This window comes from Vitis vinifera, chromosome 4 (assembly GCF_030704535.1).
Source record: "Vitis vinifera cultivar Pinot Noir 40024 chromosome 4, ASM3070453v1".
NCBI classification, from domain to species: domain Eukaryota; kingdom Viridiplantae; phylum Streptophyta; class Magnoliopsida; order Vitales; family Vitaceae; genus Vitis; species Vitis vinifera.
The window spans coordinates 16,010,953-16,037,086 of record NC_081808.1 but is presented as its reverse complement, the minus strand read 5'-3'; the positions used below and the strand labels follow the sequence as shown (position 1 = coordinate 16,037,086).

The following is a 26,134-nucleotide window of genomic DNA, read 5'->3' as shown; positions in this document are numbered from 1 at the left end:
GGAGATCCACTGCTAAAAATTTAGAAGTATCATCTATATTGAGAATATTTTAGAATATTTCATAATATTTTATTCTTTGAATTATTTCATGTAAATAGGTTATTCCCTTAAATGGATTTAAACCATTGTATCTATAAATAGGTGTATGTAATGGTAGCAATATGAATCATAAATTTATTCTACATGCATCTTTGTGTTGGACTTTTGAGTGATTTTTGGTTGATCACTCAAAATAAAATAAAATAAAATAAAATAATTCAGCATTTATCTAGTCTTCTACCAGATTTTTTTTCTCAATCTGGTTTGTATTCCAGATTTTTTGTTCTTTTCTCAATCTGGTTGTGTACCAGATTTTTTTTATTCCTTAAATGATTCCTCTACAATGTCTAGAGTATTTTCTGATGAAACCTCGGGGGATTCCTCCAACATTCAGACCTCTCAGAATGGTTAGATTTCATTGACTCAGATTGCTGAAAGTCCAATCTTGCAGATCACTACTCATTGACTGAATGGACAAAATTTCTTGCGGTGGTCACAATCCGTGAAACTGTTCATTAGAGGAAGAGATAAGATCGGCTATGATGATCCTACATACCATGCCTGGGATGCTGAGAATTCTATGATTTTATCATGGCTCGTTAACTCAATGGAACCAGAGATCGACCAAACTTATATGTATCTCAACACTGCCAAACAACTATGAGATGCAGTGAATGAGACGTACTCAGATTTGGGCAATTCCTCGCAAGTTTATGAGTTGAAAACAAAGATCAGAAATACAACACGGGAATATGTTTGTAACAAGTTATTACAATATGTTGAAAAGTTTGTGGCAGGAACTTGACTTGTTCTATGACCTTGAATGGTCATGTGCTGAAAACAGTGCTCAATATCAAAGGACAGTGGAGAAGGACCGTGTTATGGAATTTTTAGCTGGCCTAAACACGGATTTGGATTAAGTGAGAGGTCATGTTCTAGGAAAAGAGCCATTGTCCTCAATCAGTAAAGCATTCTTTGAAGTTAGACAAGAAGAAAGTTGTAGGGGAGTGATGATGGGAAAAAAATTGACCAACAGTGAAAATTCAGTACTTAATGCTACTGCACCAGCCAATAAAACTGCTGCAGCAGCATACAATCAGAGACCTGCAGCCCAGATTTTGAATAATCCTGATGAAAAGCCTAAGATATGGTGTGATTATTGCAACAAACCTCGGCACACTAGAGAGAAGTGCTGGAAATTGAATGGAAAACCAGCAAATTGGAAGGAAAGGAAACCTGGAGAAAAGAATGGCAGTGGAATGCAAGCTACTGCAGAAACTGAGATTCCATTTAGCAAAGAACAACCCAAGCATCTCTGCAAAATGATTAATCAAGTCCAACTTTCAAGTGTACCCTCTGGTTCTTTGGCTCAAACAGGTAGTGCATTCACTAGTTCCCTAAATTCAGCACCATGGATCATTGATTCTGGTGCATCTGATCATATGACTAATCAGTCACACTTTTTTACCACATATTCTCCATGTTCTGGTCACTTAAAATTTTGAATTGCAGATGGTAGCCTGTCTCCGGTTGCAGGGAAAGGTTCTATAATAATCTCTGAAAATCTAATTCTCAAATCTGTCCTCGATGTTCCTAATCTTTCTTGCAATCTTTTGTCAATTAGCAAAATAACCAAAGATTCTAACTGTTTTGCAAAATTTTTCGACTCTTGTTGTGAATTCCAGGACCAGCATTTGGGGAGGATGATTGGCAGTGCTAGGATGACTGATGGACTCTATTAGTTTGATAACAACTTCCTCAAAGGTGGACAAGCTCAAGCTGCGAGCAGTAGTGTGATTTCTATTCCTGTTAAAGATGAAATAATGGTATGGCACAATAGGTTAGGCCATCCTAGTTTTCCTTATTTGAAATAATTATTTCCAACTTTGTTCAAAAATTTGAATCCTTTGATATTTCAATGCAAAGTTTGCCAATTATCTAAACATCACCGTGTTCATTTTTCGTCTCATCCTTATCAAGAATCCAAACCATTTTACCTAATTCACAGTGATGTATGGGGACCTTCTCTAGTCACAAACATAACTGGAACCATGAGATTTATTACATTCATTGATGACCATACCCGAGTCTGTTGGGTGTATCTCTTAAAAGAAAAATCTGATGTCGAGGGAGCGTTTAAAGAGTTCTATTCCATGATTGAAACTTAGTTCCACACTCGAATACAAGTTATTAGAACTGAAAATGGGAAGGAATATTTCAACTCTATCCTTGATAGAACCTTTAAAGAAAAGGGCATTATCCACCAATCCACATGCTTTGATACTCCACAGCAAAATGGTATAGCTGAGAGAAAAAATCGTCATTTACTTGAGGTGGCTAGGTTGATAATGTTCACTATGGGGGTCCCAAAATATTTATGGGGTGAGGTTGTTCTAATGGCATCTTAATTAATAGGATGCCTACTACAGTCTTGAAATTTGCCACTCTTCTAAATAGATTACTGGAGTTTAGATAGTGTTTCACATGACCTCAGTGTTCCCATTGCACTTAGAAAGGGCACACGTTCTTGCACTATGCATCCTATTGCAAAGTATGTCTCATTCCATAGACTTTCTCAAAACTATACAACCTTTACTTCTAATCTCTCTAGTGTTTTACTGCCTAAAACTATACAGGAAGCCTTAGGTCACACTGAATGGAGGACGACAATCATCAAAGAGATGCAAGTTCTTAAGAAGAATGGTACCTGGGAAATTGTTGAACTGTCAAGAGATAAAAAGACCGTGGGTTGTAAGTGGGTGTTTACAATTAAATACCAGGCAAATGGAAGCATTGATAGGTACAAGGCAAGGCTTGTAGCCAAAGGATTCACCCAAACTTACAAAATTGACTATCAAGAAACTTTTGCTCCTGTTGCAAAAGTTAATTCAATTCAAGTACTACTATCCCTTGCTGCAATTTGAGTTGGCCAATGCATCAACTTGACGTGAAGAATGTTTTTCTAAATGTTGAGCTAGAGGAGGAAGTCTTCATGGACCTACCACCGGGTTTTGAAAGTATGTTTGGAGCTAGAAAAGTATGTAAGTTAAAGAAGTCTCTCTACGGACTAAAACAATCACCTAGAGCTTGGTTTGATCGATTCACCAAGGCTGTCAAAAGGTGTGGATACCGACAAAGTCAAGCCGATCACACATTATTCTACAAGCACTCAACTACGGGTAAGATAGCCATACTCATTGTATATGTGGATGACATTATCCTTACTAGTAATGATGCAGGGGAACTAAAAGCCTTGAAGAAGTTCCTTGCAAGGGAATTTGAAATTAAATAACTTGGAGCCCTAAGATATTTTTTAAGCATGGAGTTTGTGAGGTCTAAGAAGGGAATATTTGTGTCATAGAGAAAGTATGTGCTTGACTTACTTGAGGAGACCGGTCTACTTGGTTGCAAACCAATAGAAACCCCAATGGAACCTAATCTTAGACTACAACTAGCAAGTGTAGATAAGGTGGTGAATCGGGATCAATATCAAAGGTTAGTTGGAAGACTCATTTATTAATCTCATACTTGACCAAACATAGCGTTCGCAGTGAGTGTAGTGAGTCAATTTATGCACTCACCAAGGGAAGAACATTTTGAAGTAGCCTATCGAATTCTCAAGTATTTAAAAAGGAAACCTGGAAGAGGTTTACTATTTGAGAATCATGGTCACTCAAGAATTGAAGCTTATACCCATGCAGATTGGGCAGGAAGTATTACAGATCGACGGTGTAAATCAAACTATTGTACATGTATTGGAGGCAACCTAGTGACTTGGAGAAGTAAGATGCAAACTGTGGTAGCTAGAAGCAGTGCAGAGGCTGAATTTAGAGCTATAGCTCATGGGATTTACGACCTTTTATGGCTGAAAAAGTTACTTGAAGATCTCAAAGTGACAAGTTCTATGCCTATGAAGCTCTATTGTGACAAAAAAGCAGCGATCAATATAGCACATAATTTGGTTCAACATGATAGAACCAAATACGTAAAAGTTGACCAACACTTTATCAAAGAGAAGTTAAATGGTGGATTGATATGCATGCCTTGTATTCCTATAGTCAAACAATTGGCAGATGTTTTTACTAAGGGGTTACACAATGGAAAGTTCGATAGCATAACTCGCAAGCTGGGTATGAAAGACATTTTCAAGCCAGCTTGAGGGGGAGTATGGAAGGATTAGAGATTCACTACTATATGGAAAGATTGGAGATTCACTGCTATACGGAAAAATGGGAGATCCACTGCTGAAAATTTGGAAGTATCATCTATATTGAGAATATTTTAGAATATTTTTTATTCTTTAAAGTATTTCATAATATTTTATTCTTTGAATTATTTCCTAATATTTTAGATTTTCTATTGCACAAATCTATATCAAATGATTGTAAAAATGTTGTTTTTTTGCTTTCATTGCTTATGATCTAGAGGCCTAGGGTAGATTGCATGTACCAATATGATTCATGGCTAGAGAACGGAGTAATTCGGGGTTCTCAACAGACCTCCTACCTACCACTGATCTTGCCTAGTCTGCTTCAATGTATGCTTCCAATATCAATCTTTATTTATTCTAAAAGGAATTCTTTTCCCTAGAGTAGCCTTCAAATACCGTAGAATGCTATACACCACATCTAGATGTATTTTTGAATAATGTAATTAGGGAAGTTATAACTATATAATTATGTAATTAAGGAGAGAATTAGGACAATCCTGTAATCAATGGGATCTAATATAATTAGGTTAGGAAGGTTCCTATTTCTAGTGCTAGAAATAGTTGGAATTAGAGCTTTATGCTCGTAAATCTGGGAATCAAGAAGAGAAGATTTTTTGGCCTTCATTGTCAAGTTTAAAGAACATAGTTGACCTTTATTGTTGACCTTATGGGTTTCCATCTCATTTGAATCATGCCATTGCTACAAACACAACCTCGTTCAATGCTATAAACATAGAGCACAAACACATCACGAAAGCAATCGAAGAGCTCAATAATCACATTCATTATCACTTTCATGTCTGCCTTCTGAACAATATATAGATTGCAACGTCATAACAAAACAGAGATTGTGGCATTACCCTTGTCTCTGCCTTGCCGTTGCACTGGTCTGTACCTCACACTACCATCCTTGCATTATCACCCTAGTGAACTCATCATGAACCTATGCAATGACCACTCATCTTTGCGTCGTTCATACAACATAATATCACAAAGTTGGAGCTCTAACACAACCAACATAAACTGCTGCCACCTTTGATTGTCGCTAGCTAAGGTTCTAATACGAGTCTCTTTTGTATGTTACTTAGCCTTCAGTCTGATTATTTAAGTCTTCAATGCATTTTATAGTTTACAAAAAGAAAAAAAAAAGTGTCAAAGGTATCAAAAATTCCTACTATCACCACTTAATCTAAGGAAGTAATAACTAGTCACATCATAAGGGAATTACAAAATATTCAAGTGGAAAACAAACTTATTGGGAAGAATTTTAAAATGGTCACAACTTGTTCATACCTTTCTTAAGGGAAAAGGGAAATTAAGTCATCTCCTGAGAGTTGGACCAACGAGAGGAGACCTTTTGTTTAATGCCTATGACGAGCAAGACTCCACGATTATGGCATGGCTATCGAACTTGATGACACCTGAAATTAGTGACACATGTATGTTCCTAACCACCGCTAAAGACATTTGGGATGTTGTTCACTAGACATACTCGAAGGCACTAGATGCAACCTAGGTATATGAAATAAAAGTCAAGACCAAAGAGGCAAAATAGGGAAACAAGACAATAATAGAGTACACCGATATGCTGAAAAATCTATGGCAAGAACTTGGTCACTATCAATGCATTGAGACATGATGTCTTTGGGATGCAATAATCCTGAAATATTGTATCCAAAAGGATCGAGTTTATGATTTTTTTGTTGGTCTCAATGCTAAGTTTGACCAAGTTAGAGTTCAAATACTTAGCAAAGAGCTCCCTACTTTGAATGAGAGAAGAAAGCAAGAGAAGTTTCATGCTCGAACCTCACAATTTGGAAGAATTGACTATGGTTGCTAACAAGGGAAATGATTAGAAGGCAAGCACAACCAATCACAAAAGGGCTGATCGGTCAAGGGTCCCAAACCATGATAACAAAGATAACTTATGGTGCACTTATTGTTAGAAAGCAAGACATACACGGGAGCAATGTTGGAAACTCCATGGGAAGCCATCAACATCTAGCAAAGAACATGGTTACAATGGAGGACAGCTGAGGGATAATGGGCAAGCACACTTGTCTTTTATACAACTAGTTGAAGAGAGATCCCTGGAACAAGGCGGATTCAACCCACATAAGATTGAAAAACTGAGAATTCTGTCAGGAACTTTTCATAAACCTTTAAGTACCTACTCACTGGCACTTTTTGGTAAGTTTCCTACTTCCATTGGATTAAAAGTCTCAAATGAAACCTTTGACAAATCATAGGTTATAGATTCATGTGCCACCGATCACATGACTTATTCATCACACAAATTTAACAACTATAACCCTTGCCCAAGTAATAGGAAAATAATCACAACTGATGGTTCATTAACCATCATTGTAGGTGTAGGAGATGTCTAAATTAGTCCTATACTTAGAAATGTGCTTCATGTTCCAAAGTGGTCCACTAATCTTATCTCTATGCAAAAGCTTACACAAGATTTGGGTTGCAATGTGAGTTTTTATCCTACTCACCGTGTATTTCATGACCATGATTTGGGGAAGACAATTAGACTTGCTAGCAAATGGAACAGGCTATACTACCTTGAGACACCAAGCAAATAATCTTTATCATTTATTTCTAAGTACCATCTTTTCAATAAAGAAAAAGGTTGGTTTTATCATCATAGACTTGGACATTTGTCTTCCTTCTCTATTTAAGAGATTAGATGTTGAGAGCTTTCATTGTAATGTATATGAATTGGCCAAACACAGGCAAGCAACCTTTCTAATCAGCAATAAAAGAAGTTCAGATCCTTTTCATCTAATTCTTAGTGATATTTGGGATTCTTCTATTGTCTCTAATATATTTGGAGCACATTGATTTGTATCTTTCACTGATGATTATACTAAGGTCGTTTGGATCTTCTTCCTTAAAAACAAATCTTATGTGAGTTTAGTTCTCCTTGATTTCCACAGCATGATTAAAAACCAATTTGGTACCATGATCAAGAGGTTTAGGTCTAACAACGCTACAGTATTTCAATCAAGTCCTAACCCCATCCTTTCAACAGGAAGGAATAATTCATGAGTTATTGTGTATAAACACCCGACAACAAAATGAAGCTGCTAAGAGAAAAAATGGTCACCTACTTGATACAACATGAGCTTTCTTGTTCCAAAATAATGTCCCTAAATCTTATCAAGGGCAAGTCGTCCTCATCACCCCTCATCTCATAAATTGCTTACCTTCTATGGTCTTAGGTTTCAAAAGTTCCATGAAAATGCTCTTGATGTTTTATTTTCATATGAAAACCATAAACCATCTCATTCCTAAGATATTTGGTTGGGTTCTTATTTGATGCTCACAGTCAAAACGAGGGGAAATTAGATTCAAGAGCAGCCAAATGTATTTTTGTGGAATATACTTCAACTCAAAAGGGATATAAGTGCTACCATCCACCATCCAATTTTTTTTTTTTTGCCTCCTTTAATGTTACTTTCAATGAAAGTGAGATTTATTTTCCCACTCCTCATCTTCAAGTGGATAATTCCATCAAAGAAGATAAGGATCAAGATTCCTTTCTTATTGATCCCTTTTCTATTAACCTTCCCAAAGTGTCGGAGTTATCCATACCCCTCTTCTTTGTTCCTGAGTCATCTGTATCATCTCCTAAACCCATTGTTGAACAAATTGATGAGTTTGTGGTGGTTGCTCCTAAGGATAGAATGACTAGAAAAGTGTTTTTAAGGAAGAAGGCCACAGTCTCGAGACTTATACAAGTTCAAAAATCTAAACCAAATTGTGGAGATGAGGTAATTGTTTCTTGTCCTCCCTTACAAACTGAGCCAGAATTTCATGAAGAAACTATAGATTAAAATCTCCCTATTGCCATTAGGAAGGAAACTAGGGAGTATACTAAACACCCTTTATACCCACTTTCTCATGTTGCATCATTTGAAAAGTTTTCACCCTTTGTAAGAGTTTTCTTACGAGTTTGAACAATATTTACATTCCTACCACTCTATTCTGAGGCTTTATCAAACGAAAATTAGAAACAAGCCATGAATTCAAAAAGTGAGGCCTTAGAGAAGAGTAAATAACTTAGGAGTTGGTAGATTTGTCTACAGGAAAAAAGCCAATGGGATGCAAGTAGGTTTATATTGTTAACCATAGAGCAGATAGGTTATTACAGAGGTAGAAGGCAAGATTGGTGACTAAAGGATACACTCAGACATATGGTGCAAATTATCTAAAGTCATGGTGAAGATTATCTAGAGACATTTGCTTTAGTTGCTAAGATGAGCACAGTTAGAATTTTGTTATCATTGGCATCTAATTATAATTGGGATCTACAACAGTTCAATGCTAAAAATGCGCTTTTGCATGGAAACTTGGAAGAAGAAATTTATATGGAAGTCCCTCTTGAATTTATAAGTGATCTAGACAATGAAAAGATGTGTAAACTAAAAAAAGCTCAATACAAGTTGAAACAATCTCCAAGGGCATGGTTTGGAAGATTTGCCAAAGTGATGAAAAATGTGAGGTATAGACAAAATCAGGGAAATTATATGTTGTTCATCAAGCATTCAAATTTAGGGGGAGTATGACTTTTCCGGTATATGTAGATGACACCATTGTGAGAAGGAATGATGAAAAGGAGAGACAGACTTAAAGTCAATGTTTGACCAAAAAATTTAAGATTAAAGAGTTAGGAAGGTTGAAGTACTTCCTAGGAATCACAGTTGCACATTCTCAGTAGAAAATTTTTATTTCTCAACAGAAATATGTAACAAACCTTTTCAAAGAAATAGGAAGTTGGCATGTAGATTAGTAAGCACACCAATAGATCCTAATCATAAGGTTAGAGAGGTTAAGGAAGATGTTGTAGATAGAGAGATATATCAACGTCTGGTAGGGACACTCATTTATCTCTCTCACAGAAGATCGGATATTACATATGTTATGAGTGTGATTAACCAATTCATGCATAGTCCAAAAGAGGTTCATCTACAAGTAGCTAACCGAGTGCTACAACATTTTAAAAGGGTATCCTATTTAAACAAGGCTTAAGGCTATTACTTGAAGCATACATGGAGGTAGATTATGTTGGATTTGTGGTTGACAGAAGATCCACCATTGGGTATTGCACCTTTCTTGGTGGGAATCGAGTAACATGGAGAAGTAAAAAACAAAGTTCGGTGGCTAGATCTAGTGCAAAAGTGGAATTTTGCTTAGGGATTTTGTGACCTACTACGGTCGAAGATCATTTTGGAAGTTGTGAAGATGAAATGGAATGGCATAATGAGAATTTATCGTGACAACAAATCTAGAATCAATATTGCACATAATCCAGTGCAACATGACCGAACAAAGCATATAGAGATAGATAGACATTTTATCAAGGAGAAACTAGATAGTAGATTGATTTCTACTCCTTATGTATCTACTAACCGCCAACTTGCAAATATACTCACCAAAGGTTTAAATGGTACAACATTTCAAGCAAGTTTATCCAAGCTGGAAATGAAAAATATCTATTCACCAACTTAAGTGGGAGTGTGGAAGAATGTAATTAGGGAAGTTATAATGGTATAATTCTATAATTAAGAAGAGAATTAGGATAATCCTGTAATCAAAGGGATTTGATATAATTAGGTTAGGAAGGTTTCTATTTTTGGTGCTAGAAATAATTGTATAAATATGTAGGTTTGTACAAATTGAAATCAAGGAAAAATTCATTCTCTTTATTCCTTTAATTCTTCATATTCTTCAGTATCTCTCTAGGAGAATGCATTAACTAATTCACCACACTAACTACACATTCTATATCTAGTTGAGTATGTGACAAATAGATTAGTGTACCAACCAAAAAGTTAGTATTTCCCATGGTTTACCATAGTGTTCTCATTGACCTCTCCCAATCTATGGTTTTGTTCAATTGGAGTGTCAACTAGCATATTGAAAAATGAAGCTTCTATCTTTTGAATGAGCAACTTCTATTCCCAGAAAATAGTTGAGTTTGCCAAGGTCTTTTATTTCAAATTCTTTGGCTAACTTTTTCTTAAGTAAGTTGATTTCTTCAATATCATCACTTGTAATCGTCCACAAAACTATCAAAGTCATTACCTAGCTAGAAGGTGAGTGCTTGATAAAAAGTATGTGGTCTCCTTGACACTACAGAATCTTCATATTAGTCACTACATTAGTGAATTTCCCAAACCATGTTCTAGGCAATTGTTTTAGTCCATAAAACGCCTTTTTCAACTTGCACACAAATTTTATTTAAAACCATCATCAAACCTTGGTGGAGCCTCCACTAATACTTCTTTCTTTAAATCACCATGCAAAAAAGCATTTTTAACATCGATTTGATGCAAAGACCAACCAAGATCAGCTGCTAAGAACAATAGTACACGAATGATATTCATTTTTGCTACGAGGGCAAAAGTTAACCAATAATCCACGCCATAGGTTTGTGTATATCCTTAAGCTACTAGCCTAGCCTAGCCTTATATCTCTTCAAGGTTCTAGAAGAATTATATTTAATCATAATTAACCATTTACACCTAACTGGTCTTTTTCCTTTTAGAAGTTCAACAATTTCTCATGTCTAAGTTTTTGCAAGAGCCCTCATTTCCTCATTCATGGCTTTCCTCTAGTTCTCATTCCTAAGTGCTTCTTAGATTATTTGAGGAATTTCTATGGGGTTAAGTTGGAAAAGAAAGGATTTATGTGATGAGAACAGTTTGTCAAAAGAAATGAAACTAGAGATTGGATGTTGGGTGCATTTTCTGGCTCCTTTCCTAACAGCTATCAATAAATCTAAGTCTTTACTTAAAGAAGCCTTATTATTTTACACACTTTTTTTCTTAAATTTCAGGTGCACAATGAGTGGGATTTATTTCCATACCTATTATCGGTTTAGATTCTTGAACCTACATAGGAATTCCAGTGAGCTATTTCCTTGTTGAGTAAACTTGGAGCGGCTTGGCTCCCGACTTTCTAACAGTTCCCTCATTTCCAAGTTCAAATACAAACTGTGATTTAATCATTGTGGGTTCAAAGAGAATAGCAGTGGCTAGACTCAAACGAGGAGGACTAGAGATAGCAGGACTAGGAGAAATGGCTTCAGGGTCGAAAACATGACTCGTGGGTCGAAAGGATGGATCTTGAAGAAAGGACTCGCATTCATTAGATTCCTTGTCTTAACCTATAAGGACAGGAAAAGAAGGATTGATTTTCATTGAAAGTGGCGTCCATAGTTATGAAGAATTTCCCAGATTCTGGATGACAGCATTTATATCTTCTCTTTGTCGGAGAATAACAAATAAACACACACTTCAATGCATGGGGATCAAGTTTACTGCAATGATAGGAATAAATGTGAGCATATCAGACATTCAAATATTATAGGAGGAAGATGACGGGAAATACAAAAATCGTGTTAGAACTTTGAAAATTTTCCACTGGACTCTTATTCCCCAAAACTCTAGATTGTAACCTATTGGTCAAATGAGTTGTAGTCAAAACTACTTCTCCCTAATATGACTTAGGAACATTCTTTTGGGATAACAATGCTCAAAGTACCTCTAGGTGATGATGGTTTTTTTCGCTTTGCAATAACTTGGTCCTGAAAAATACAATGGGATGGGAAAAAGGTTACACAATAATTCAAATCTTAAGTGAGTTGATGAATAGACAATAGATTGACAAAAAGCTTAGGAACATGTAACACAAACTTTAGAGTAAGGGATGATGTAAAGGAAATAGTTCCTTGACCAACCACAACAGCTAATGTAACATTTAGCACTTCAATTTTTCTTTTATTAACCAATGAGAAGAGTTGGTCATGTGATTAGTACTTGAGTTAATTACCCAAGCACTAGAAAAACAGTCTTTGGAAGCACTAAAGGCATGAGAGTTTGAGTACTTACCTAAGCAAGCTAATGAACATGAGGCACTAGGCTTTTCTAGAGAGGTCAAGAAGCTTCAAAGTCTTTCTATTTCTTCTTTGTTTAGTCTTCCACCCCTAGACCCTTTGGAATTCGAGGCTTCTTTTCTCGAACAATCTTCTGACTGGGCCATATGCACATGACCTCCTTGTTGTCCTACTTGTCCATTTTGGTTATTATTTCCCTTCCGTCGAGATTGTGACTTCCCATGAAGTCTCCAACAATTCTCTTTCATGTGTCTTAGCTTCTTGTAGGAAGTACACCATACTTCATCTTTATTATTCTATGGTCTATGGGTCTCATTCTTCCAATTTGTCTCTCCAACAGCCACCCCATTTTTCCATTGACCGGTATCCGGCTTGACTACAGCAGGAGTCAATCCTTCACTTGGTGGGGCTTCTAACATGACTATTCTCCTACTAGCTTCTGCCTTTACAATTGAGAACACTTCAATGAGTGATGAAAGTGTTTCTTTTCCAAAAATTTGCACTCTAACTTGATCATGTTCAACATTTAATCCAACTTTTGTAGCATGGTTACATCTTCACTACATTTCATTTGGAAATTTTGATAATAAATCAAATCAAGCCACAAACTGTTTAAGATATTATAATACTCAATCACAGACAAAATACCCTGTTTCGTGGATGAATTATCCAACTCTTTTTTCTTTTCTTTTTTTATTTCATAAATTTGAGCAGCATCTTGTAGCTAGGAATATGATTGCTTAATAGCCTTCTAAATCGTGAGAAACCTACAAGTTCCACTAATGTCCAGTTGCATCAAGTTCCAAAGATAAGACATTATCATTGAATCCTCTTCATCCTAGGTAACAAATTTCAGGTCTTCTAGGCTTGGTACTGATCTAACTAAATGGCTTAGCTTCCCCTTTCCTTTAAGGAATGTATTCACAAGTTGAGACCAAACCAGATAATTCTAGCCATTAAGCCTGAATGGCACTTGGAGATTTTGTATTCATCGGTGAAAGAGTGGGTTATGGTTTGATAGGAATCTTAGGTAGAGGTAGAGATTTGGACATTACTAGATGTTCTAGACATATCAAGAAAGCAAATAAAAGAAGAGAAAATGGATCAAGGTTTTTTCAACAGAGAGTTGGCAATAAATGTGGGGCAACCAACAATGAAGGCCGCCACAACAATGAAGGTTGTATTTCCCTATGTTGATTATGACGATTAAGGTTGAAGAACAAAGAATGAATTTTAACAGAAACCTTGCTTTGATACCATGTGAACAATCATGGAATTGTATTTCTTGAAATGATGGAAGAATTTACAATGATTATAAATCTATATGATACAGGGTAAACAATAAAGGAAAATAATCCACAACCTAGAAAACACTAAATGTAGACACCATTAGTCAATTATACAAACTAGGAACTAACTTATCACTAATTTACTGCTTGTACAAGCTATATTGATTGCAAACAGCTTGCACAATTAGATGCATACAACTTGCTTAATCAAATTCGACAAGTTGTTAGGATTTTCAACAATAACTAATTATGGATCCCTATGGATCCACCAATAAAAGATGAAACTATGGTTAGAGTTTGGGGAAGAGAAAAAAGACAAGGACATTTTCATAATTTCACATGCCTAGCTTATTGTGCTTAAAAGCATCTCTAGGTTGTGTTTGAAGAGAGGAAAACATGAAGAGAAAATAGAATATCGGAAAACAAATGTGAGATACTCCCAAGGCTGATGGAGGGCATAACGCCACCAACTATAAAGTATACCAAACTGTTGCCCACATCAATAATTTGACTTATCCAACTATCATGCTTTCAAGCACCTCATTCTTATAGCCTAGGTGATGTAGAGAGGGATAGGCCCTTGGGTGTGTGACTGGTAGGTACAATCAATTATTGACCTATTTAGAACCTTAAATTGTTCCTTTGCATGCGAATTTGGGTTAGCTAACTCAATATTCTGGAAAGTATCTTGTGGTGGATTGTATATTGTAAGATGAAGTTTTTCTATTAGGCATTCTTTTGTGTCACTTTGTGTTCTTGCTTGAGGGATTTCTCATACTTCCTTTTATCTTTCAATTGATAAAAGATTTCTTAATCTCAATTTATCATCCTGATAGTTGCATGATGAAACAGAAAAACTAACTTTGTGGAATTTTGACAAGTTACTAAAAGATCAAGTGTCTATGTTATTTTTTTTGATAAATATAAATCAAGTATCTATGTTATAAACCACCTGCCAAGCCATTATCACATTTGAGTACATTTTAACAATGTCATGATATGTAGCTTTCCATTTTCAATGTAGCTGAACTTCTGAAGACTAGCACTGAAAATAAATTTCATACTACTGTAACAGAATAGAAAAGAGAATATGGAAACATGGGATGCATATCTTGAAGTTTTTATCAGTAAACATAAATGCTTTGATTGTTATCCAAATATTAATCCTAACAAGGGTAGGATTCACAAATTGTTCCCTAAGAAACATTACTAGTTATAAACTTCAATCAAATTATGGTGGTTAGTTGGTAAATTCTTACTTGAGTGCCACAATAGAAATTAGGCTTAGCAGAGGGAACAGATGGCCTTTGAACAGGAACAGAGGGCACTTTTGATGACCGAACAAAACGTTGAGTAGTATTGCAAAGAATGAAGTTTGGTAAGAAATCATTTCGCATCTCCATCCAAATCTGTGAGTCACAAACAAATTGATTATATGAAGATAAAATAAACTACAAACAAATCAAGCATGATGATAACTGCATTTTTAAAGTCCATTCTGAATATGCATTTCCCTTTTTATTTTTTAATAAAAAAGAAACAAGAAAATATCTCATTTAGTTTCCATCAAAGAGAAGAATTTCATGACATGTTCAAGGGAAAAAAATTGTGAAATACCACTGATGTTTCCACATTTTGGTCGTCCCCTGTATAGTTATAACGGACTATATATTTTGACAACACAATGTTTTCATAATTTCTCTTTTGAAAGGCTATTTTGGAGGAGAAATTGATAAAATATGTTTAATAAATCTCCAAAGTGCCATAATTTCTATCATTGGGTACTACTCAGTATTGGCTTGCTTGGTTTCTTTCTTTTTATGTGATGTGCAAAATCATTTGTACTTTTTTTTTTTTTTTTTTGATAAGTAAAGAAAATTCATTTATAAAGAGACGCCAAGGAGCGACTCAAGGTATACAACCTATGCAAAGTATACAAACCTATACACCCACCACCAAAAGAGGCCAAAGACAAAGAAGAGACCCAACAACCAAAAGGCCCAAAAACCTTACAATGATCCCAACCAATCTATAAAATTCACCAAAGTTTGAGGGCATTCTACTATAAACAGCTTTGCCTCAAACCAAAGCGAGCATAAAAAGGAATATTCCAATCTCTGTATTGATATTTCATCATCCTTGAAAGCTAATCGATTTCTCGCCTTTCAAACCGTCCAAAAAATATGCAGGGGAGCCGCTCTCCACACTTTCCTGTGTTTCTTGCCCACAGAAGAAGTCTGCCAACTAAGCAGAGTCTCTCTAACTGAACACGGCAACACCCAAGACACCCCAAACAAAGAAAAAAACAACTCCCATAAGACCCTTGTTTTTGAGCAGTGAAGAAGCAGATGATCTATGGTCTCCTCCTTTTCAATACACATGAAGCATCTATTTGCCAATGACCATCCTCTTCTCTGAACAAGATCTAGGGTTAGCGCCTTACCCCATGCGGCCTCCCACGCAAAAAAGCTGATTTTGGGTTGTACCCACACCTCCCAAATACAGCTAGATGGAAAAGAAATAGGGCAGTCCGCTTCTAGAGCAAGGTATAGAGACTTGGCCGAGAAAATGCCGCTCTTTGTTTCAGTCCAGACAGCCTTATCATCTACGTCTCCAAGGACTCTCTTCCCGTGAAGACACCCCAAAAATAATTCCGCCTCCTCCACCTCCCAATCATTTAGGGCTCTTGAAAAACAAGGGTTCCAACCCCCCCTACCCCCTGCACCAAGGGATCCCAAACATCCGCCACCCAAGCTTCCTTTTCAATCGATAAGGCAAAGAGGGAAGGAAACGACTCACACAGAGGGGCATCCCCACACCATCTATCCCTCCAAAACCTCACCCTCCTTCCATTGCCAACACTAAAAGAAGTCCGCGCACCCACCAAATCCCAGTCCATCCTTATTCCTTTCCAAAGCTCCATGCCATGCACCTCTCTCACTTCCCGAGTGCACCAACCCCCTCTATCTTCCCCATACTTCCCTCTAATCACTTGATTCCACAAAGCCTCTCTCTCGTTTGCAAAACGCCAATTCCATTTAGAAAGGAGTACCTTATTGAGAATGGAAAGGCATTTGATCCCTAAACCCCCTTTCTTCTTGCTTAAGCACACCACCTTCCATCTTACTAAATGTGGTTTTCGCTCCAAATTGCCACCACCCCAAAGAAAATCCCTTTGGATTTGCTCTAGTCTTCTTCTAACTCAACTTGGTAATCTCAGGACAGACATAGAGTAAATGGGAAGATTTGACAAAGTACTTCGGATCAAGGTTGCTCTTCCTCCCTTGGATAAGTATTGTCTCTTCCACATAGTCAATCTTTTGCGGAACCGCTCTTCCACTCCATCCCACACTGCCACTGACTTAAACGGAGCACCCAAAGGAAGACCCAAATAAGTGGACGGGAGACTACCCACTTTACATCCAAAGTCCAAGGCAAGATCATCAATATCCACTACCCTCCCTACTGGAATGAGTTCACTCTTGTCCAAGTTAATTCTCATCCCCGAAACGGCCTCAAACCACATTAGCAACCAACTTAGGTAAGTCAGTTGATCTTGGGAGGCTTGGCAAAACACCAAAGTGTCATCGGCAAACAACAAGTGTGAAATCTGAATCCCACCTTCATTCCTTCCCTTCACCACACAGCCCGAAATATAACCATTGTCCACAGCCCTTTTAAGGAACGAGCTGAAGACCTCCATGGCAATCACAAAGAGATAAGGCGAGAGAGGATCACCTTGCCTTAAACCCCTTGAGCTTTGGAAAAAACCCTTAGGCGCTCCATTAATCAACACAGAGAAACTTGCAGTGGATATGCACCACTTGATCCACCCTAACCATCTCTCCCCAAAACCCATTTTCTGCATTACTGTAAGAAGAAAGGACCAATCCACATTGTCATATGCCTTCTCTATGTCAAGTTTGCACAAGATCCCATTTTCATTGTTCTTTAGAATCGAGTCGATGGCTTCATTGGCTATTAGCACCACGTTTAGAATTTGTCTCCCCTCCACAAAAGCCCCTTGAGCCTTAGAAACCACCTTTCCAACCGCTCTTTTAAGTCTATTGGCTAAAACCTTAGCCAACCACTTGTATAGGCTTCCCACTAAGCTTATGGGTCTGAAATCCCTCAAATCCTCAGCCCCCATTTTTTTTGGGATTAAAACCAAAAAAGGGTTCCTATAAAATAAAACCCCTTCATACTTGCCAGTGCACACAATTTTCACCTTTCAAACACTTGAATGTATTTTTATTTTTTTGTCAGAAACAAAACAATGAAAGATGAGAAATCCCTTCAAAATTTTCAAAAAGCTGATTAGAAAAGAGAAAGAGAGAGAGAGAGAGAGAGAGAGAGAGAGAGAGAGAGAGGTATGCCTATACCTCTGAATGTAAGAATAACAAACTGCACATCTTATAAAAGAAACCAAAGGAGAGCAAAATCCAAGAATGCACTACATCTTAAGCTGGTAAAAAGTCCCAAACAAAGGATACCAAGTATTTAGCCCCTTCTTGGCTAAATGATCCACTTTTGGTTAGCAACAAAAGGAGCCCAAGAAAAAGAACTTCTTAAGTCACTTGCAACATCAATTATTTGATGGATTCACCTATCATACTTTCATGGACCTGTTTCTTTCTTGGACAACTAGGAAACAACAGTAGCGGAATTAGCCTCAACCCATAGGGTGCCTGTTACAATAGTCCAAAATAGCAAGCCTTCCCTTAAGATTGCCTCTTAGTAAGAAAGTACACATCCCTTGTTGTAATGATTCAAAATAATTGAAGTACCCATGATCTATCCTCCTTCATAACTCAAAAATTTTCTAAGCAACAGAATAAAATCTCCTCTCCATGATCCAACTTCCACCAGAATGCAATTTCCTTCACTGAATAAGATCACATCAAGTTTTCTTGTCATTTTCTTATTTTGCTTTATCATCAGTAGTTTGATAAGAAAGAATGCAACCAATAGATTAAGATTTAATAGATTGATGATATAATAGAGCACTTTGACCATATTTGATATATAGAGAGCATAATGAAGTAATTTGGTTGCAGTATCCGACATTTGTTCTCAATTAATTCACTGTTTCTGGAGAGGCTAAATGTTTTAGTTTTGTATGGTGCTCTATTAACTTACCTTTTCCATTGAAACTAAACATTGCAATGCAGTATGGTGCTTTGCCCAGACACACATCCAGAGAGACATGGTATTGGGGTTCTTTATGGTGCTTTCCACCAACACACACAGGGATAGACAGACACAGTAAATATTGCAGTTTTATATGGTGCCCCCCACACACACATGCACACACACATACACAGACACAGTGAGAGGAGGGAGGGAGAGAGAGAGAGAGAGAGAGAGAGATTGCCTAACCTGCGAAGCAAGTCGACTTGAATATGAAACAAGAGATATATTCTCTTGCATCTCACTTAACATGAGATTGAATGCATCCATTAAAAGATCTTTTGACAACAATTCATGTGCGTGTTTTAAAACATCCAGGAGCTTTTCTAATTCCTGAAACAAGAATATCATTTGAAAGGAAAATCATTATTCATTGTAACCAAGATCAGATAGACAAGGAAATAAGAGAAATAAAAATGAATGTTTTTAAATGAGAAGAAAAGTGAAACTGGTACTTACAACAATGCAACAGAGATCCTGGGACTCAAATCGATCAAAGAGAAATTCAAGGTTCTCTCTGAATACTTTGTTCATGCGTTCGGCAATTAAACTTCTTAAATCAATTGTCCGCCCAAGTAACTGTACATTAAAATCTAAATCAAATGAGAGAGAGAAGAGGGGGGGCGGGGAGGGAGTAATGATGTGAAGAATCAGAAGAAACAGATATAGCAATCCTTGCTCTAACGACAAGAAAGTTCATCCCTAATTTTGCAATTCACTCTCAATCTAAATGTTTCTGAGGAAAATAAAATAATAAAAGCACAATAAAGAAACACTCAAGAAGTGATTGCTAAGAACTATCATGCTAGATCAATGTACTGATTCATCAATTTCTAACTTTCATAGTAGCTCAAGAAGCCCTCGGCCCAATAATATTTGTTGGCTGCACATTCTTCTTTATTAAAGAGACTTTCAACTCATGTTCTGAAGATGTTATGATCTTAAAATAAAAGTCTTATCCCAACTACTCTTGTCAACTGCAATCCATCTTTGTAATTATAAAATTGTTTGGACAATTATGATTTCAAGGATAATTTTTACTTGTTCCAACATGGACCTTTCATAGTCATGTGTTTCATACAGGTGTGCTTTTTCCAAACATCACAAGATGTACTAAATTGCAATAGCTATGATACATGTGATTCACACAGGTATTTTCTGATAATGGATGATCTAAGGTATAGATGTCAAGGCTAAAAGAATATGGAGATGCCAATAAAGATTTCAGTAAATATCATTCTTGCAGATACTTTTGACCTATTTCAAATATTTTATAGATATACAACTGGTAGACCTGAAGATCTCCTGAGGTTGGCTCAAATGCCAAGGGATTTGAGTAGGAAACTAGGAGGTTTCATGTCCATGTTCCATCAGGGAATTAACCCTCTTCCCTTGCTCAACCATGACATACTGTGGAGAAAGATTTAGTTTGTAGAAATAAGGCATGATGAGAAGAGCCTAAAATTTACCCAACAACCACAATTGGAACCTATGAAATCACCTATGAAATCTATAAGTTGACAATCCTAATTCTGATTAGAACCACCCCAGAGAGATGGGTTCTTGTATGAGACTACTACACTTCCTTAAACAATCCTCTCTGCCAAGAGAACCCTCTCTATCTGCTTAATTACCCACCATGTTTTATTTTTCTCCAGCCCTAGTGTGATAGGGACTTCTTGTCATGTTCTTCTCCAAGCTCAAACGTCTCCCTCTCAGCAATGGAGACTTCCTCTTAGATTTTGTGCAAACAAAAACTAACAAAATGATTTCAAGTTTCTTGAAAGATTCTGGCTTCATTGTTAGAACTGATACAAGGGTGTCTCTTTTGGGAGGATAGGTGGTATAGGAAGGATGGAACAAGATTCACATTCAAGTCTGGTGGAAATGACAATGTATATTTCCAAACATGACCACATATACAAATTTCAAATAATAACTATCATTCATCATATATGGGGGTACTTTCAACAGAAGAATAACAAAAATCAAACAAAGTCATCCAAGAAATGATTTTAAAATTTGAAATTCAAGCATTAGGAAAAAATCATAGAGACTCAAAAAATGGTAAGCTAATAAAAACAGAATATATTCAAAATGGAGAAACATCTTTCAATCACATTTATAAGAATATAATCTTCACCTTTACTCTAGTCATTTTTAACAGTGCAGTGAACCTCATAGGTTGGATAGAATATTTCTCTCCATTGTCCAAGGCAAAGAGGAATGATGGATCAAGTAGCTCACTGAAAATTTTGACAGCCAACAAGATAAAAGGTTTAGTTCAATAAAGTTTTAAAGGCACAGATTATCAAGCCAGAGAAAAAGGGCATACCTTGCAGCCCAACTTTTGTAGTATGTGAAAATATTGTCACATAATTTTGAAACAAATATATCAAAACAATGGTCCACCTAGAAGAAAAAGAGCAAATAAATAAATGCAGCCGCAGAATAAATTTGTGCATGCAGAACATTTATGATGCATCTTGCAAGAACATCAAATCAAACTTGAGGCATGCATTCACACATTTATAGGTGTGTGTTTGGGGGTGGGGAGATTTGATACAGTTTAGGTATTCACATTGTATCAAAGTATATATGCCACCTCTACCACAAAACATGTTCTTTTCTAGTCTAAAATACTTAGAACCTTTTTAAATTTTTTTCTCTAATATGGCAGCATATTCTTCCCACTCACTAGCACATGGAACTTCTGTGCATAGCTCCTGAGAAACCTGGAGATCTCCCCACCATTCAAATGTATGTAGTTCAAATGAACAGGGGAAAGGGCTGTCACAAAATTGGAAGTTATTCATTTACTCTTTTTCTTTCACATCATACTAAAGTATATACACCACATCTACCACAGGATGTTCTGTTTCTTGTCTAAAATACTCAAAAACATTTTTTTCCTAACATGGCAGTATATTCTTCCCACTCACTAGCACGTGCAAGTTCATGCATAGCTTCCCAGAAACCTGAAGACTTCCTCATCATTCAAATGAACAGGGGAGAGAACTTTTCACAGAATTTTTATCATGAAAGACTGAAAACAGCTAAAAGAAAGGGGACCCCTTGAAAAAACAGTGGCTATTTTATAGTATATTCATGTGGATAGTGGGAGGTCCACCAAAAGATTTCAGGTTTTAGAAGGGAAAAAAAGGGAAAAAAAAACAAATACATGTCAGCTGCATAACTTGAAAAAGACACTGGCCATGTGAAGAAGTGCAGGAATTGAGAAATTCCAGTGGAATATAGCAGGCAAGCATCAGAGCAATCTCAAAATCAAACATCAAATTTCACTTTAAAAATTCCAATACCTCAGCCTCAATTTCATCGTAGAGGAAGCGTTGCTTTAGCACAACCAATGCTTGTTGAGCAGAATCATTATAGATGTCAAATGGCATCAGAATACTCTCAAGAAGACCAGCATTCTGGGAATCTAACACATGATCCACCAACATCCAGGGAAGAGAGCATTCAATGGGAAACTATAGATGAACCAAAAACAAGAATCCTTTAGTACACGAGGAGCAAAGCATTATCGACAATGGGCAGGTAAAAGAAAGAAAAGAGAAAATAAAAGCTTGATGTTTTTTCTAGAACAAAAGTCTATTTCAGAACTTGGAATTTCTCAACTTGTTTTTTACGTTTTCAAATTTATTTTTAAAAATAACTTCTATTTGTAGTGTTTTATTTTCAATCATTCTCTATATTTATATAATCAGTTTTTAAAACAACCGCAGAAAACAAGGAAAAAAACTGAAAATAATTATATTATATTCTCAAAAAACACCCTCTTCTTCAGAACAATTCTCAATAACCTGTTCTAGGAACAACTGACAGCCAAACGTGTTTTTAACTTTTTTGTTCTCAAAAACAAAAAACTTTTCTTGAGAAGAGTTCCCAAACATAGCCATATGAATTATTTTTTAAAATTGTTCTCAAATACCATTTTCTAAGAATGGTTTTTGAAAACATTCCCAAACAAGCCCTATAACTCTAATATAGAAAAAGTCAATAAACTTGGCAAGTATATTTAACATAAAAAGCCCAGAGGATGTCAGACATGCAAGGCTTCCCTGGAACACAATAGCTATTGCCACCATGGAAAACTAATGCTAAAAGACGGTCTAGGGTGGTTCCTGCAGCTATAGTGGGAGCTTGAATAGGTTTTATTAGAATTTTATTTCCATCTAATATCCTCTCAATTCTGAATTCCATCCATTCCACAACGCCATAAAATCACAAATCATTGATATTGATTTACCAATTGATCCAAAAACTTAAACTATCAGGTAATGAGCCAACAATGTATGAAGCTGATGTACTTGAGCTAAAGGCCTAACAATCACCCACAGGCAGCCTTTGTGGGGCTTACATGAGGGTTCAATAAGTGGGAAAGTAAACAATTGGTAAGGTTTGAACTTTTCATTTTCCAAGAAGTAAAGCTCTAAGACCATGTAAGTTACCAATTGACCCAAAAGCTTAAGTTGCTAGGGAATAAGCCAATAATATATATATGAGACCAACTTGATTAAACTAAGACCATAATAACAGATGATAAAGAACTGCATAAAAAATCCAAAATAGAATAGGTACCTTTGAACTCTCTATTGCCATGGTTTATAAACTCCAGTCATCCACTGCCAAAGGTGTTTACTTTGGAAGGCTTATTCATTCTAGTTAGTACTTTCTGCTTCTCTGTCAACCCCACAAGTGCAATTCAGCAGTTGTAATGTCTCAGAAGCTCAATCAAGAGACCTTTACCTCACATAAATGCTTCCTATATTTCACTAGTCTCAAATTTTGTAAGCTTGTAGAAAAAAATAATGCACCCTTTATCTTATAGCTACTCATTTACCAGTACAGTTTCTCAGTTAGCAATTCACATCAGCCCCAAAGTCCTACTTGCACATCTCCTTTATAGTAATCAGTTTCACAACCCTCTTGCAGAACTGTTAAACCCTATCTTCATGTGGATTTGCCTGAGATGCTATTGGAATTTTTCCAAATTGGCTCTCAACCCTATTTTTTAAGCACTTTATTCCATTGCACATACATTCCCATTTTACTGAATCCGTTTTTCCCTCATTGAGTACAACAAAACCTTACTACAAGATCTACAGCCAATTATTCAGCCAACCACAAATTCCAATCACCCCCACTTCTCCTTCTCATCTTTCAAGGGGCTACAGGGTAGAATCCAGCCAGTACAAAAGCATACTAGCTCATATTGAAAGTTTCCAAATACAGCTTTGCAATCACACCATCTAATGCCAATGAATCTAGCATCTCAATATTTTTATTTAATTGTCAACTAGCTTTAGCCTAATATTCAGTATAAAAAGAAAAGATAAAATATTCAATGTAAAATTTTGTGTTTCACAACATCTTTGGAAGATCAAACGTATTGTTAGTGCATCTAGATCCTTTACCTGACAAATATTTCACTAAGTCAAATTTATGAAGATTGTTTTCAACCATCCTGATAATCATACCAATAAATTTACACTGAATATGAGACATTATTTCCATCTGAATATCTCTTAGACCTATGATGTTGATTAATATCAAGCCAAAAATATTACACGGCTATACCTAAATGATCCTACAATAGAAATTTCAGTGGACTAGAATTTGTGATTTCTGTGTATATACGACTTGTCTAGTGGCATTTAGTATCAGAGAAACAACTCTTCTTACCTGAATAACACGAGAAGACTCCAAATAAAATTCTCTAAACCATAGGAAACCAAGATCAGTCAAAGTTGCAACAGTCACTGCAAAGTACCAAAACACCAAGATTAGAGAAAGTTACAATAGGGTCACTGAAACTGTCAAGAAAGAAATCCATTTCCTTGTCAGCTTAAGAAAATTGAGTGTATCGAGTAAGAACTAAGAAAAGCATGATATTCAAGAGAAAAAACATTTATATTAGTTGAATTAGCCACAAAGGAGCCTCATTATCATATTTCTGAGTGCTCGTATGCCAAGATACGCATTCCAACAATGATATCGTACAGCATCATCACAAAGCTATAAGCACATACAAATCCATGTTCCCTGACTACAACTTCAAAGTTCCTACTAGTATGGTTGTTGGTGCGATGTCCAGAAGGGTAAGAACCACCATACATAAATTCCCAAAGGATCCAAATATTTGACATGTTCTGAGACAGACCACAACATATACATGATGTTAGATAGTGTACAGTTGTATTGTGGGTCCCACTAGCATGTGTATATATACCCAAGTCCAATGTGTATAATGAATAGTTTTTAATAACAAAAATTAGGAATTCTCCCTTTTCTCTCTTTTCACATGGTATCAGAGCTTAGGGGAAAAAAAAAAACCTACTTATTTCCGGTTTATCCGTGAATCAATTCTGGGAAACCTTCAGTGACCGTGTTTCATACCGGTCACCTTCCCCATCACCTAAAGTTTTCCAGTCAACCGTATCACCATCAGAAAACCCTCACCGCTGTCAGAAAACCCTCACCGCCGGCGACTTTTCAGACGACTCTTTCCGGTGAAGTCCTTTTCCGACACCGACCATACCATCAGGTGCGCAAGGAGGAGATCTTCAAGTTTTGTCAAAGCACCGGAGGGAGAATCTCAGTCACGCGCCGGCCATGTGCGTTTCTTCTCCGGCGGCCTGAACCTCACACGCCGGCGCGTGAGGGCACGTGGAGCACTTTCCGGCAACGCGCTTCCACCTTCAGCCTCGTCTGACGCTGTCTAGCCACTCTCCATCTGTGTTTGTGCCATCCGAGCCCTACAAGTGCATTTTTTGGGGTTTTTGTCTCCGTCGGCCCTCTAAACAGCCTTTCCGGTGACCTCTAATGACTTTCTATCCACCCCGAGCCCTGCACGTGTCTTAGGAAGTGTTCTTCTACCCTTCTAGTAGTGCCACATTTGTTTTTCTTTACTATTTGGTCTCTCACAGCCATGAATCCTCGGTTTTTCTTCTTTCAGCCGCGATCTAAAGCCGTATTAGGGCTCTCTTCGATCCAAACATATTTCGTTCTCCAGATAAGTAGATATAACTACTAAAAGTTCCATCTTTTCTTCTGCTATATCTGGATCTCCTATGATTACTTCGGAGAAATTGGTTGGCAGTGAAAATTATTTGTCTTGGTCTGCCTCTGTGGAGCTTTCGTTTATGGGTCAAGGTTATGAGGATCACCTTGTTACGCAGGAGGCGGATATCCCTGAGGTTGACAGAGTACAATGGAGGAAGATAGATGCGCAGTTATGTAGTGTGTTATGACAATCAGTTGATCCTAAGATTCTGCTTCATCTTCAGGCCTACAAAACATGCTTTAAATTTTGGAATCAGGCGAAAGGGCTATACACGAATGATATCCAACGTCTTTATAAGGTGGCTTCTTCTATTGTCAATGTCAAACAACAAGACATGGATTTATCTACTTATATTGGCCAGATTGCCTCTCTTAAGGAGGAATTCTTGACCGTGATGCCTCTTACTACTG

General features: G+C 36.8%; 1 protein-coding gene across 2 annotated transcripts in view; it reads right to left on the bottom strand.

The window, feature by feature from the left end:
* The window catches only part of LOC100253517 (protein PIR), a 123,294-nt gene that overhangs the window by 23,727 nt on the left and 73,433 nt on the right, over positions 1-26,134 (bottom strand). For both annotated transcript variants that reach the window (XM_059736341.1, XM_059736342.1), the window contains exons 17-23: positions 24,344-24,420; positions 21,958-22,128; positions 20,973-21,049; positions 20,781-20,883; positions 19,097-19,216; positions 18,827-18,970; positions 14,707-14,856 (exon numbers count right to left, since the gene is read on the bottom strand). In XM_059736341.1, the coding sequence (XP_059592324.1) occupies positions 14,707-14,856; positions 18,827-18,970; positions 19,097-19,216; positions 20,781-20,883; positions 20,973-21,049; positions 21,958-22,128; positions 24,344-24,420 (842 nt within the window). The remainder of the gene's footprint in view (positions 1-14,706; positions 14,857-18,826; positions 18,971-19,096; positions 19,217-20,780; positions 20,884-20,972; positions 21,050-21,957; positions 22,129-24,343; positions 24,421-26,134) is intronic.